We start from the raw sequence: 11,924 nt of genomic DNA, 5'->3' as shown, positions 1-11,924 counted from the left end.
CTCAGTCACTCTCTTTGCTTAGCCAGCACGAGTGCAATGAAAGACAGAAAGATAGATAGACCTGGAGAAGGGAGAGATTCGTTCTGTTAAAGCTCCAGCAATATTTTCAGAAACCTAGCAAGGGAACCAGAGGTTGCAAGCAGGAGTAGTCAATGTTGTGAACTACAACTCCCATCATGCCTGATTACTGGCCGTACTGGGTAAGGCTGATGGGAGTTGTAGTTCAATGATATCTGGAATGTTGGCTACAGTACGATCCCCCCAAAATATTATTTAGACTCCCATGTCTAGAGTGCTGGATTGGGGGGGGGGTGCTAGCAGCTTGCTGGGACTGCCTTTCTAATGCCTGCAAACCACAAAAATGCTGAACTTCAACTCTTGCACTGGCTGGAGCTCTGTAGGCTTAAATAATAATAATAACATCCCCATAGATTTTCTCCTGCCAAGAGCAGGACTGCCAGGTTCTGCGTATGGCCATTATTATTGCTTTGTTCATATACATAAAAGCCGAGACATGGTCTGGGACACAGTGGTAAAATGCTGGGAGCTAGTTCATGCTTGGGGGGAGAGAGTGAAAAACAGACTGTTAATATTAATGTACACTGGCAAGAAAGTTCTAGTAAATTTTCCATGCAGGTGCATACATGGCTGTTCTTGCACCCAGCTTTGATTCCATGCCAATACAAGCTGTTGTTCGCTGGCAAAGGAGGGTTACTAAACGGAGATACTTTTGTGTTCTGAGATTTAAAATTTTCTTAACAGCAAAGCACAGACTCAAGAATCCCCGCTCTGGTCAAGCTGGAACATGGCCTGATTTATTTCTTTATATTTTTTTTTAAAAAATAGTCAATATGTGCAGTTGCAATTGCAGGTAACAACACTAATTAGCATCATCTTTCACCAACAATATCTAATAAGTTAGTTACATTTATTTAAGACAAGTCAATGATGTGAAAAATGTTAGAGTTCTGGCTTTAATGGTCTATTGTATCTATTGCAGAGCAATAGTCTTCTTGTCTCCGAAAAGCTTTGAGAATACTACTAATGACTGGTTGGGCCTGGACTGCATGGTCTCCTTGCAGTGGCATATGGAAGCAGTATTTTACATCAGTAGGCAAAGCTTATTTTCTAAGTATTTCACCACAACCATGAGAACTAGACCCTTTATTCTATTTAAAAACATTCCTGAACTTTTCAGTAATTCAGATTCTGCAACAGCTTCCATGATAAAGCCCAGATGCTTTCAAAATAACAGCCATTAAAATATCAGGGTTTGATGATAGCTTCCTTCCTATATTTATTCTGCAGTGTACCACCATTCAGATTGAAAAATCCACAATAGGACAATACTTTTCTTAGGACCAGAGAAAGTAGTGAACAAACTTTCTGGTACTTCAGAACTCTTTAAAGCTTTTCAATTATTTTGTAAGTTGGATTTCTCTGATGAACCAACACAACTCCCTTTACTTTTTGTCATGCAGATTGCATTTTTTTTGTACACAGCTATGACCATGCACAAGTGTCTTACTTCATTGGTTTATGGATGTTGGTATTGATAATTAGAAGGCATGAGGAGTCATCTCTATTGCTACATAGTGACTGGTAATTCAACACATAGAAGTCTATTCTGGAACAAGTTGTTTCAGGAGCAATGCATTATGTGACCACAGCTGATTTAGTTTGTTTTACCACACTACTCCAGAATAAGTGATTTAGGATTTTTAGCAAACCTGTTCCTCTCTATAAAGCACTTGACATTTTCCATTAAAAGGATAATTAACTTGAAATTGGTGACAAGTGCAACAATTGGATACACATTAGAGTCAGTATATCTATCATCACCACTGGTTATTCAGGAGGTGTAAGACAGAAGTTAGTAAGCAAGATGAACGAAAAAGGGATTAGTAATTTTGAAAGAGTTGTTAAAATTTGTTTATGGCTGGCTGTCTTCCTTTCCTGGGTAAGTTACTTTTAGTGATATATTTAGGTTTTGTGTTAAAATGTAGTGATAGGAGTAGAATCTATTACATAGCTATGTATAATCTATTACATAGCTTTTTGTTGTTGAGTAATGTTACTTTCCTTTACACAGTGAAACATTTTTTGTGCTTACAAATTGAATTGTGTTTGTGTGCAATGAGCTTCTGGTTTTGTTTTAGTTGTTCCACTGCTGTGCTTTCCAATAGATTTGTAACTGCTATGGGTTAGAAGTCTTAAGATGTCTCTGTAAGGTTTCTGTGTAAAAGTACTCTAGATAATTCTCTAGCAAACCATTCAAGTTGTACAGTGTAATGAACATAGCCTCTTTTAACAAGTTAAAAAAGTTTTGTTAAAATCTGCTTGGTCATCCAATGTTTAACAAGAATAATATGCTCCCAGTTTTTGAGAAAATAAGGCTCTAATCCTAACCCCAATGAGCAAAACCCATTGTGTTCAATAGGACTGGGTTCTTAGTAGGCATGAATGTTATTATTAATATATATATCCCACCATTTTTCAAGGAGTTCAAAGTGGCATACGTACCTCTTCCCCCAACTCCTTTAATCCTCATAACAACCCTGTGAGGAAGGTTAGTCTGAGGGGCGGTGACTAGATCAAGATCACCGAGCGAGCTTCATGGCAAACTGGAGATTTGAAACTTGAATCTCCAAGGTCCTAGTCAAACACTTTAACCACACTGGCTCCCCTTGTATTGAGACATAACGAGAAACTCAGACTTTCCTATTGGCCTTCTTCCTAAAGTGCTTATGCAACACAAAACTTCAGAAAAAAAGATGAATAGATAACTTGGTATTTATATTGAGATAAAGAGATGGTATGGGTGAAATGGAAAGGCAATACAAGGCCAGGCCCTCCATGATGCAACTTAGACCTGGTAAAAAAACAAAGCCTGAAAGAGTACTACTGTATACTGATCTAAATTAGATTTTATATTCTACATAGGAACAGCCAGCCCATGCAGGATGATATACAGTACCAAGGTTTGATCATTTGCAATCAGGTCCTTAATGCAGAGACTAGGGGGGCAATTTAACAAGTTACACAATGCTTGGTTATCATTTTTTAAATTGTTATTATAAACCGTTTGACTAATATGCATGCTTCCTCAAGAGTAAGCTTTCACAGCTTCTTTTATTGATTATTAACATTCTAGAACTCTGGAGTTGTGCTAATCTGCATTGGAGTATCTGTTCACATGAAGCTCTATGATGCTTATGTGGTGATAAATGATGCTGCTTCAAAAGTCCCTGTGATCATAATGGTTATTGGCACACTTGTCGCCCTTGTGTCAGCCATTGGGGGAAGTGCTCTACGATCACAGTGTCCTTACATGCTCAAATTGGTAAGTAATGATACCCAGATTTCTAAGTCGGATCCAAAGCATGAGTAGGCCTTTAAATTTAGCTAAATCTTAACCTCTACCCTTCTGAAGGTACAGGGGAGGGCTTGGTCAAGAAATGCCATACAGTAATTGCATATATTTTTTTAAGTTGTAATGCTTTCTTATCTGGGTTGTGTAATTCATTGGGGAGGTGCGCTTAGGTCTCTCACCCATTCTTTTATTTCCTTGTAATACCCACAGGAATAACTATGCTAGGCAATCGTCCTGCCAACCACAAATAATGTATTGTTGCCTAAGTATAACATATAGGCAAGAAAAAAACTAGTAATCTTGCACAATTTATTTCCCTACCCTCACTCAGAACAAATTAGGTTCAGAGCAAACGGTATAATGACCCATCTTTAGGGCAAGTAAAAACCTTCTGAATAGGCCATGTACACATTAGCCATTACTCTGTCTCTATTGTGTTCCCATTGCTGGCTTTTGAATCTGTGTACACACCACATTACCCACATGCAGAGCTATCCTATGGTTTATTGAGGAAAAACTGCTCTTTGATGTGATTTTCCTCAAACCAGCTTCAAACCAAAAGGCAAATTAAACCACATTCCATTTGCAGACAAGCTGAGGTGTGTAACTTTGAGATATCCATTGCAAATGCACAGATGACAGCGCATGTGCAGATGACAACTTCATGAATGAGAATTGAAGGGGGTACCAAACAGGTATTCCTGGCACCTCTCTGGTGTACTTAGCAATGTGCAAATGCATTGTGTTTTAAGCTGCTAATGTGTACATATCTTTATATGAATGAGTTTCTGAGTATACTTAGTGATAAGTTACAAATCCTGCCTATGTAGGTAACTGTCCTCAAACCCTGTTCTCTTGTTCAGCTGGAAAAACTACTCCATCCAAGTGTGTGCCTGTTGGCTTTTAATACTGAACACATGCCCCAAAATATGTTGTTTTAGAAGCGAACATATAAACAATGGTATACACTTTAACCACAGCAGGTTAATTTACCATGTATGGACTGAAGGCTGAACTTGGATATGATCAGCCATTCGATTTTGACTATTCCTAAGTGTGACTTCATCTCTTAATCTATATTGGTGCCAGTGATAATGGACAACATGTTGAATTTGGCTCTGTAGACATCATACAATGAACTTGGCATCTCAGATAAATTAAAATTAGACTAGGGGATGTGGGAGACCTGGGTAGGTAAAAAAATATATGAGGGCACCAATGCAATTTTCTGCAAGTATTTTTTTTGAAAAAACCACTTAGCACAATCCTGATGTTTGTTGTTGTTAAGAAAATGACCTTTAAGCTGAAAGCAAATATTCGTTTATAGTTCATAGGCTTATTGTTGGCACTGTTGGTACTTGAAATCACAGTTGGTGCTGCCGCCTACACTTGCAGACATAAGGTAAGTTTTGTGTCTGGTGCTAAAACAAGGCACCACATTAAATAGTTTTTTGGTGATGTTGCAAAGACGTAGAACTAGAGTCTTACCTAAAGTCAATATTCTCAAAGAGAAGTGGACAATTGCAGTAAGTGGGCACATATTTTATTATTCCAAACCTATGCATAACACTCCTGTGCTTACCACCTTCCACAGCAAGGAGGTATTTCTCTTTCCTTCTCTGTCCCCCTCCAATAAAACAAAAGCCTTTTTATAAACATTCCCAATCCAATAGCTTGTGCTTGCAGCCTTGGCTTGCAGTTTCCACCCCAGTTTCCACCTAGACACTGAGGTCCACCTCCGAGGGCCTTCTGGTTGTTCCCTCACTGTGAGAAGTGAGGTTACACGGAACCAAGCAGAGGGCCTTCTCGGTAGTGGTGCCCTCCCTGTGGAATGTCCTCCCATCAGATGGCAAGGAGATAAGTAACGATACAACCTTTAGAAGACATCTGGAGGCAGCCCTGTATAGGGAAGTTTTTGATGTTTAATGTTTTATTAAGTTTTTGTATATGCTGGAAGCCGCCCAGAGGAGCAACCCAGTCAGATGGGTGGGATACAAATAATAAAATTATTATTACTGCTGAATTGTCCCCTCGGCCACATAGCCTACCTGCCCATGTGTCTTACTTTTGGGGAGCAGGTTTAGAAGACCACTCCAACCTGAATTTGCCAGTATGGGATTGAATCCCACCTACAAAATAGCCTGAAAACCAGCCATGGTCTACTAATTCAAGTAAACTGGAACAGGTCTATTCGTCAAAACTAGTATGGAATGAAGAGATCTTCCCAGTCCTGAAGCCCATGTTCTCAGTCTGAAGCACATACTATTTGCTTCAGTGGATAGAAGTAGGATTGAATCTGGAGGGGGAAGTCTTCCCTGGTTATCCTCTATACTTGTCGGTCTCTACCTACAGGAGGCCTTCAGGTTATTCCTGTAATTTGAGAGGGTGGTCCTGATGTGGTTCTTTTATATTTGCTTTATAAATGTTTCTTAACACATCATTCAATTTTTAATTACGGTAAATCTTCAGCATTGTATTGAGTTTTTCTTGGGATATTTAACTGCGTGTAAGCTTTTAACTGCCTACAATGTGGTCAATAAATATAGAATAGGAAGGCTGAGGGAGAAAGTATGAAAATAATTTGTCTTGGCTACATTTCCCAATTGGTAAGGTAGATAGACCTCAGAAAGCAAATGAGTTAAACCAGAAGCCTTGCAAGAAACATTAGTGCCAGTCATGTCTTCATAGGGTTTGCCACTAAACTGAAACACCAGAGAAAATACGGAAACACTTCTGCACAATGTTAACTATATCACAGATGTATCACAATGTTAGAGACTATACCACAGATGGTCCCCATTTTTTCTCCAGAGCTAGTGTAAGAAGTGCTTCTTTAACCAAAATATGTAAATGGATTTCCATTCCTGCTTCTCCCTATGTGTTGCAAGTTGATGTACAAAAGGGGTGTTAGCTTGGAAGCAGTAAAGTAATATGCAATCTAGTAATTATGCTTGAAACCTTTAAACTTGTTAGTGATCCACCTGTTGAGTGTGCCAGTGTCTCTCAGATGTTTGAATTCCCCTTTCTCTTCCTTACCTGCAACACAGAAAAGAGAATATTGTGTAGTCCTGATTTAAGTGATTATTTTTAGATGGATCCTTCTAGCATACAGAATGCTGTTCTTGCCTAAACTTTCATGGCCAGAATTGTGGGAGCCAAGCTAAGTGGAGGAAAAGGATCCACTCAGTAAGAGTCCAATTGAGTAATTAAGACACAACTTCCACTTGTGTGCTTAAAGTCCTTTCGTAAAAAGAAATGGTTCTCCTTTGCTCTACCCCCCTCCACGCAATTTTTTTCCTGCATTTGGAAACCCTGTGTGTGTTAATGCAGTTGCATCAGACTTTCTTGAGCGATACCTTGAAGACATTGGACAAATATAGTGAAGAAGTGCAGATCACCAAACGGGTGGACTCCTTACAGACAGAGGTAAGCGAGATTTCTTTTCAATTACTGATAAAGAGCAGAGAGCTAATGGTGGAGCCCAGTATTCTGGTAACATTTAAGAAGCTCGTGTGAATAACAATATATTTTTTCAGTCTTTCTATGCTGCCATCTAAAGGTTGTCGGATTAGACCAGAAAACCCACTGGTTCAGGAAAGAAAAGAAAAGGGAAGAATCCCTCTAAGTCAAGGAGGCACATCTTTGAAGATGGCAAGATAGAATAATTGCTTTTTGAGATTTTCTGTCCCACCATTTTCTCTGGTTGAAAAAGGCTCTGTAGGGCTTAAAATAAAACCCTTGCAAAACCTGTCTGGCTAGAGTTGACAATGGGGATAAAAGAAATTAGTGTTCACTCTATGGCTATGACAAATTGTCATAGCTCCTTCAGATTACCTGTTTAGCAGAATAGCATATTAGTATAAGTAGAATCTTTCTTCATACTTTTTGTTGTTAAGAAGGGTTGTTAGGCTTTCATCAACAACCACACTATCTGTTCCACTGCTTACCAACCTAAATTCCTTCCCCTTCCACTCTAGTTCCAATGCTGTGGTGCAGAGAACTATACCGATTGGCTGAACACAACATTTGGATCTCTCTCTTCATCTGTCCCAATAAGCTGTTGCAGAGTGCCTGTGGAAAACTGCATCACAGATCTAAGCAAAAACACAGCAGGCATTAACCAGCAGGTAAACGTCACATTGTCAAAAACCACATCTTGCATGTCTTGTCTCTAAAGGGAAATGTGCGTTTGAAACTAAATATCCTTCAAAGTGGGCAACCAGTTAGGGATGTGCTAGCAAATAAAATGGGCTGGAGCCAGGCAAAAACTGGAGTGCATGTCTCCCTGTAAAGTCAACTAAACACAGATTAGTGTGCATAATCATGTCTACCAAGTGGCAGTGTGGTCCGTGATGTGGGCACATTTTGCAGCCAGCACTGCAGCCTCCAGTAGCCAACCAGCAGAGTTATTTTAGGTGGTCCAGAGATTGCCGATTCCCATTTGAGGCCCTTTGAGGGCCTGCTGTGAACAACTGGCTGCACATTGTGAGGATAAAGTCACCCTACTTCTGAATTATCTTGACTCTGCAGCTTCAGTTGAAGCATCCAATTCTATAGTCTGTGACATGTTGTGGAACTGATTTCAGGTTATGTGGCCTGATGATGTGGACATCTGTATAGGGAAGTTTTTTAAAGGTTTAATGTTTTAGTAAGGTTTTTATATACGCTCAAAGCCGCCCAGAGTGGCTGGAGCAACCCAGACAGATTTTGGAGTCAGCTGTGTGCCTGGAGGCCTAGATAGAAGCACATTTTTTCAACTTTGTGTGGCAGCTGCAGCTGTTCCTGGACTGGTATAGCTTAACCACAAGTAGTCCAAGCACATGTAAATACTGAATTACTGCAAAGAACTTGATGTGTTGCTCCTGTTGTGCTTGGTCTAGAAACTACTTTTAGTGCAGAATATGGAGCACAATTGCTGACAGGAGGGAGACCTTATCAGCGTATAACACCTGCACTGAGATCTGCACTGGCTGCCAGTTTGTTACCAGGCCAAGTTCAAGGTGTCACTATTACTATATAAAGCCCTTAACAGCTTGGGACCAGTTTACTTAAACCATCGCAATATATGCCCACTCTACCATTTCAGCCTATGAAACTTGCACTTTTACAAGTGCGACATAATTTCTATTCAGCACTTGCAAGCAAATGATCCTTCAGTGCGGGCAGTATGTAATATTGTTTTAAAATAGCCGATTTTATATTTTGACAACATTTTGTCAATTTATTTTTAAGGTTTGCTTTCATTGGTATTTTAAAATGAGTGTTTTAGATTGCTGTTTGTAAATTGCAAGCAATGTGTACGTTTAAATGAAATGAGTAAATTGAGTGCACATTTTACATAAATGCATCTGTGAACAGGAAGACCCGTTGCATGTACAGAGAACACATTAAATCGCCTGTCTCTTAATGTAGCTGTCTATAATGTGTACACCCCACCACACACACCAGAGCGAGCCCAACATAATTTGGTGTGGCATCTTATTTCTCAGTGTGATGACGAGCACATTTTGGAATACTTAATATGCATGAAAAACATCAGGCTACCATCCTCATCCTTTAGATCTGTCCTGAGTTCTAAATTGATGGGGAACGTTTGGAATTCCAACACTTTTGGTTTGCTGTTCAGATACGATAAAGCAAAACTCCATGTACTGTTATGAAAGGGAAAAGAAATCGATCCTATTTACATAAATAGCAGGATGTTCAGTGATGTACCCCTGCACAAGGTTTGTTTCCTAGTGATGAGAGAGTACGCACTAGGGGCTTCCATTGTATTCCTGTAACATTAATGCAAGCATAGTGCACTGAAGCTAGCAGCACAATCACTAATCATGTAGGAGTTTCCTGAAACTCCCACTGAACTCCCAGTGATCTTACTCTGCCCAGATTCTAAATGCTGATGCTGAAGAACTTATACTCCCCATCTTCCAGACAGGAAGGAGGTTGCCCATTCAGGGAAGCATGGCTCACGTAGAGGAAATATCTGCTGATAATCTCTCACCATTAGCCATTTCTTGGCTGGTTCATTTTTAAGTGACTTATTTGCCAATTCTTTCTTCGCATGCCAGGTCTCAGTTTCTGTTGCAATAGCTTCATTGGGTGTTTGGAAATCACAAACTGATTTGGGTCTTTGGTCCCAGTACTCTTGGTAGCAGCCTCCAGAAGTGCTCTTAAATGAAGGACCAGGTTAGGAATGTGGCATGGCTGGGCTCTCCAGATAAAAACTTCTAAAAGACAATGATCTACTTTGTTTTAGACTGCATATGTAGTAGTGTCTAAGCCCTGATCTAGTGCTTGATAAATGAGTCTTAATGTTGCAAAACCTCCAGACCTTCCAAGCTGGCTTGGACATTGCATTCCACCTTGATTCTTTCTCGTGAAGAGGGGGAGTCATTAATTCATCTGTAGCTAGAGGTTCTTGTTCTTGTTGTTTAACACTTGGAGGCTTCCCCATCTGTTTCCCATGCAAAGAAAAGCTATGGCTGATGACTTTCCCATCTATCAACCATTTTGGGGAGGAGGGTAGAGGAGATCAGCTTTTTTGCCTCTTGTGATGGTCCTCTTACCTACTGCCTTTAGAAAAATATGGGGATATGATTTAGCTAACACTGGTGGGAGTTGGGAGTCGAGGAATGGGGCCTCTGGATTTAATGATGGGCGTTGCTACTTTCTCCCATAATTTGACAGCAGTAATAAAAATAACTGGAACCTCTGTTTGAAGACTCTCTCTCTCTCTCTCTCTCTCTCTCTCTCTCTCTCTCTCTCTCTGTGTGTGTGTGTGTGTGTGTGTGTGTGTGTGTGTGTGGGAGTAGGAATCTTGATCACAATGTGAAACTTAGTTTTTCATTTATTTATTTAAAAAGTTATGCCTTTGATTTTGAAGGTGCCCCTTGCAGCAATTAAAATATCAGGTTTTTCTCTTTCTCCAGGGGTGTGTTCTAAAACTGAATAATTGGGTTGAAGAGCACATTGCTATACTTGGAGGGGTTGGGATTTTTGTTGGAGTTGCACAGGTAAGCATGTAGTGTTAAACTGAAGTGTTAGACTGGTCTATCAAGTAGATCTAGATTTAAACACTATAGATGGGTGCTATTTGATGTTGATGTGAGAGCCGGGCTTTTGAAATTTAGAAATAAGGACCAGCCAGATGCATTTGGGTATTCTAAAAATGCTTTTTCTAATGTAAGGTGACAATCCCTATATTTCACATTGGAAGCAATGAGCCAAGTATTTGCCCCAGTGTATATATAAAAACACATCTAGAGCAGAATAGTTCTGATTACTGTCTAGCTATTGTATCTTCCTTCTTTGTGTTTCAGGCACCCAAGTACCCAATCCTAAAATTTCTGTATCTTCTGTGCTTTCTTTCTAGCTAACTGGGATTCTATTTGCCTATCTGCTGCTGAAAACGCTAAAAGAAACTTATGAACATATTGAGTAAGTTTCAAGAAGCTCATGTGAATTCTGCAGCTGGGATTGGAAGAAAACATTTAACAGTGCTGCACTTTTGGGGGATCCTGCTTGTTGTGTAGTGCATAAATAAAATACTTACATCACTCCAGTGTGGTAGTTCTCAAACTTTCTACCATCCCATGGCCCATTTCAAATGGCTATACAAATTGAGACCTACTGCTCAAAAAATGGCTGCGGATGGAAGCACCATTTACGTTGCATCACTTTCTCTCGATATCTGATTCATCTTTGCAAATTGCTAAAAATTACTACAGTGGTACCTCTACTTACGAATAACTCTACTTATGAATGTTTCTACTTATGAACGGAGCTCTGTCCGCCATCTTGGATGCGGTTTAGATAGGATTTTTTCTACTTACGAATTTTTAGATAGGGTTGCGTCCAATGTTTTTTTCTCCCAATGCATTCGTATGGGATTCGACTTACAATTTTTAGACTTACGATTGTGCATTCAGAACGCATTAAATTTGTAAGTAGAGGTACCACTGTACAGTGATTTCCTTCTGGGGAACTCCCTGCCACAGTTCAACTTTTCTCGAGATAGTGGCTCTGGAGATACTATATTATTAACCCACCTCCCTATTTCAGGCAGAATTTCATGCAGACGTGCTGCTGTTGTATAGGTCCTCAGCCACCCACACCACACATTGCCTCTCAGTATCTTTATACAGCTCCTATGCTTTCTTCATGGGGTCACGAAGAGTCTGACACGACAAAACAACAACAACAACAAATGCTTTCTTCTCCTCTCTTCCTTCCATTCTTAGCATGCACCCTCTGGACCTACCCCAAGCTACCAGTTTCTTTCATTCTTCCTTCATGCTCTTTTTTTACATCTATTTCTTTCTCTTAATAAGTTTCCCTTTCTTCTCTGCTTCTTTCCTATTCTGGTGTGTGTGTGCTGCACACACACACACACACGACTTCTCTGCCTGCCAAAATTCCCCATCTCCCAACCATCTTTACTTGGTATGTATACAATGCTGTTGACGTATCAGCAAAACTGCCCAATGCTTGCTTGTCCTTATGAGGCACGGACTCATTGTTAAAACCGTGTTTATGGAAGACAATCTTACTC

At 39.9% G+C, this 11,924-nt stretch overlaps 1 protein-coding gene across 1 annotated transcript; it reads left to right on the top strand.

The window, feature by feature from the left end:
* The first annotated feature begins 1,815 nt into the window (after positions 1-1,815).
* LOC118091788 (tetraspanin-6-like) lies at positions 1,816-10,881 on the top strand. Its single transcript, XM_035129155.2, has 7 exons — positions 1,816-1,960; positions 3,155-3,343; positions 4,701-4,775; positions 6,704-6,799; positions 7,351-7,500; positions 10,303-10,386; positions 10,746-10,881. Exons 1-7 carry the CDS (start codon positions 1,886-1,888, stop codon positions 10,812-10,814), a joined length of 738 nt encoding a protein of 245 aa, XP_034985046.1. The 5' UTR covers positions 1,816-1,885; the 3' UTR covers positions 10,815-10,881.
* The last annotated feature ends 1,043 nt before the right edge of the window (positions 10,882-11,924 follow it).

Source organism: Zootoca vivipara, chromosome 1 (assembly GCF_965207765.1).
Source record: "Zootoca vivipara chromosome 1, rZooViv2.hap1.1, whole genome shotgun sequence".
In the NCBI taxonomy this organism is placed as follows: Eukaryota; Metazoa; Chordata; class Lepidosauria; order Squamata; family Lacertidae; genus Zootoca; species Zootoca vivipara.
Note: the sequence above shows the minus strand (reverse complement) of the source record. Positions and strands in the feature narration are given on the sequence as shown.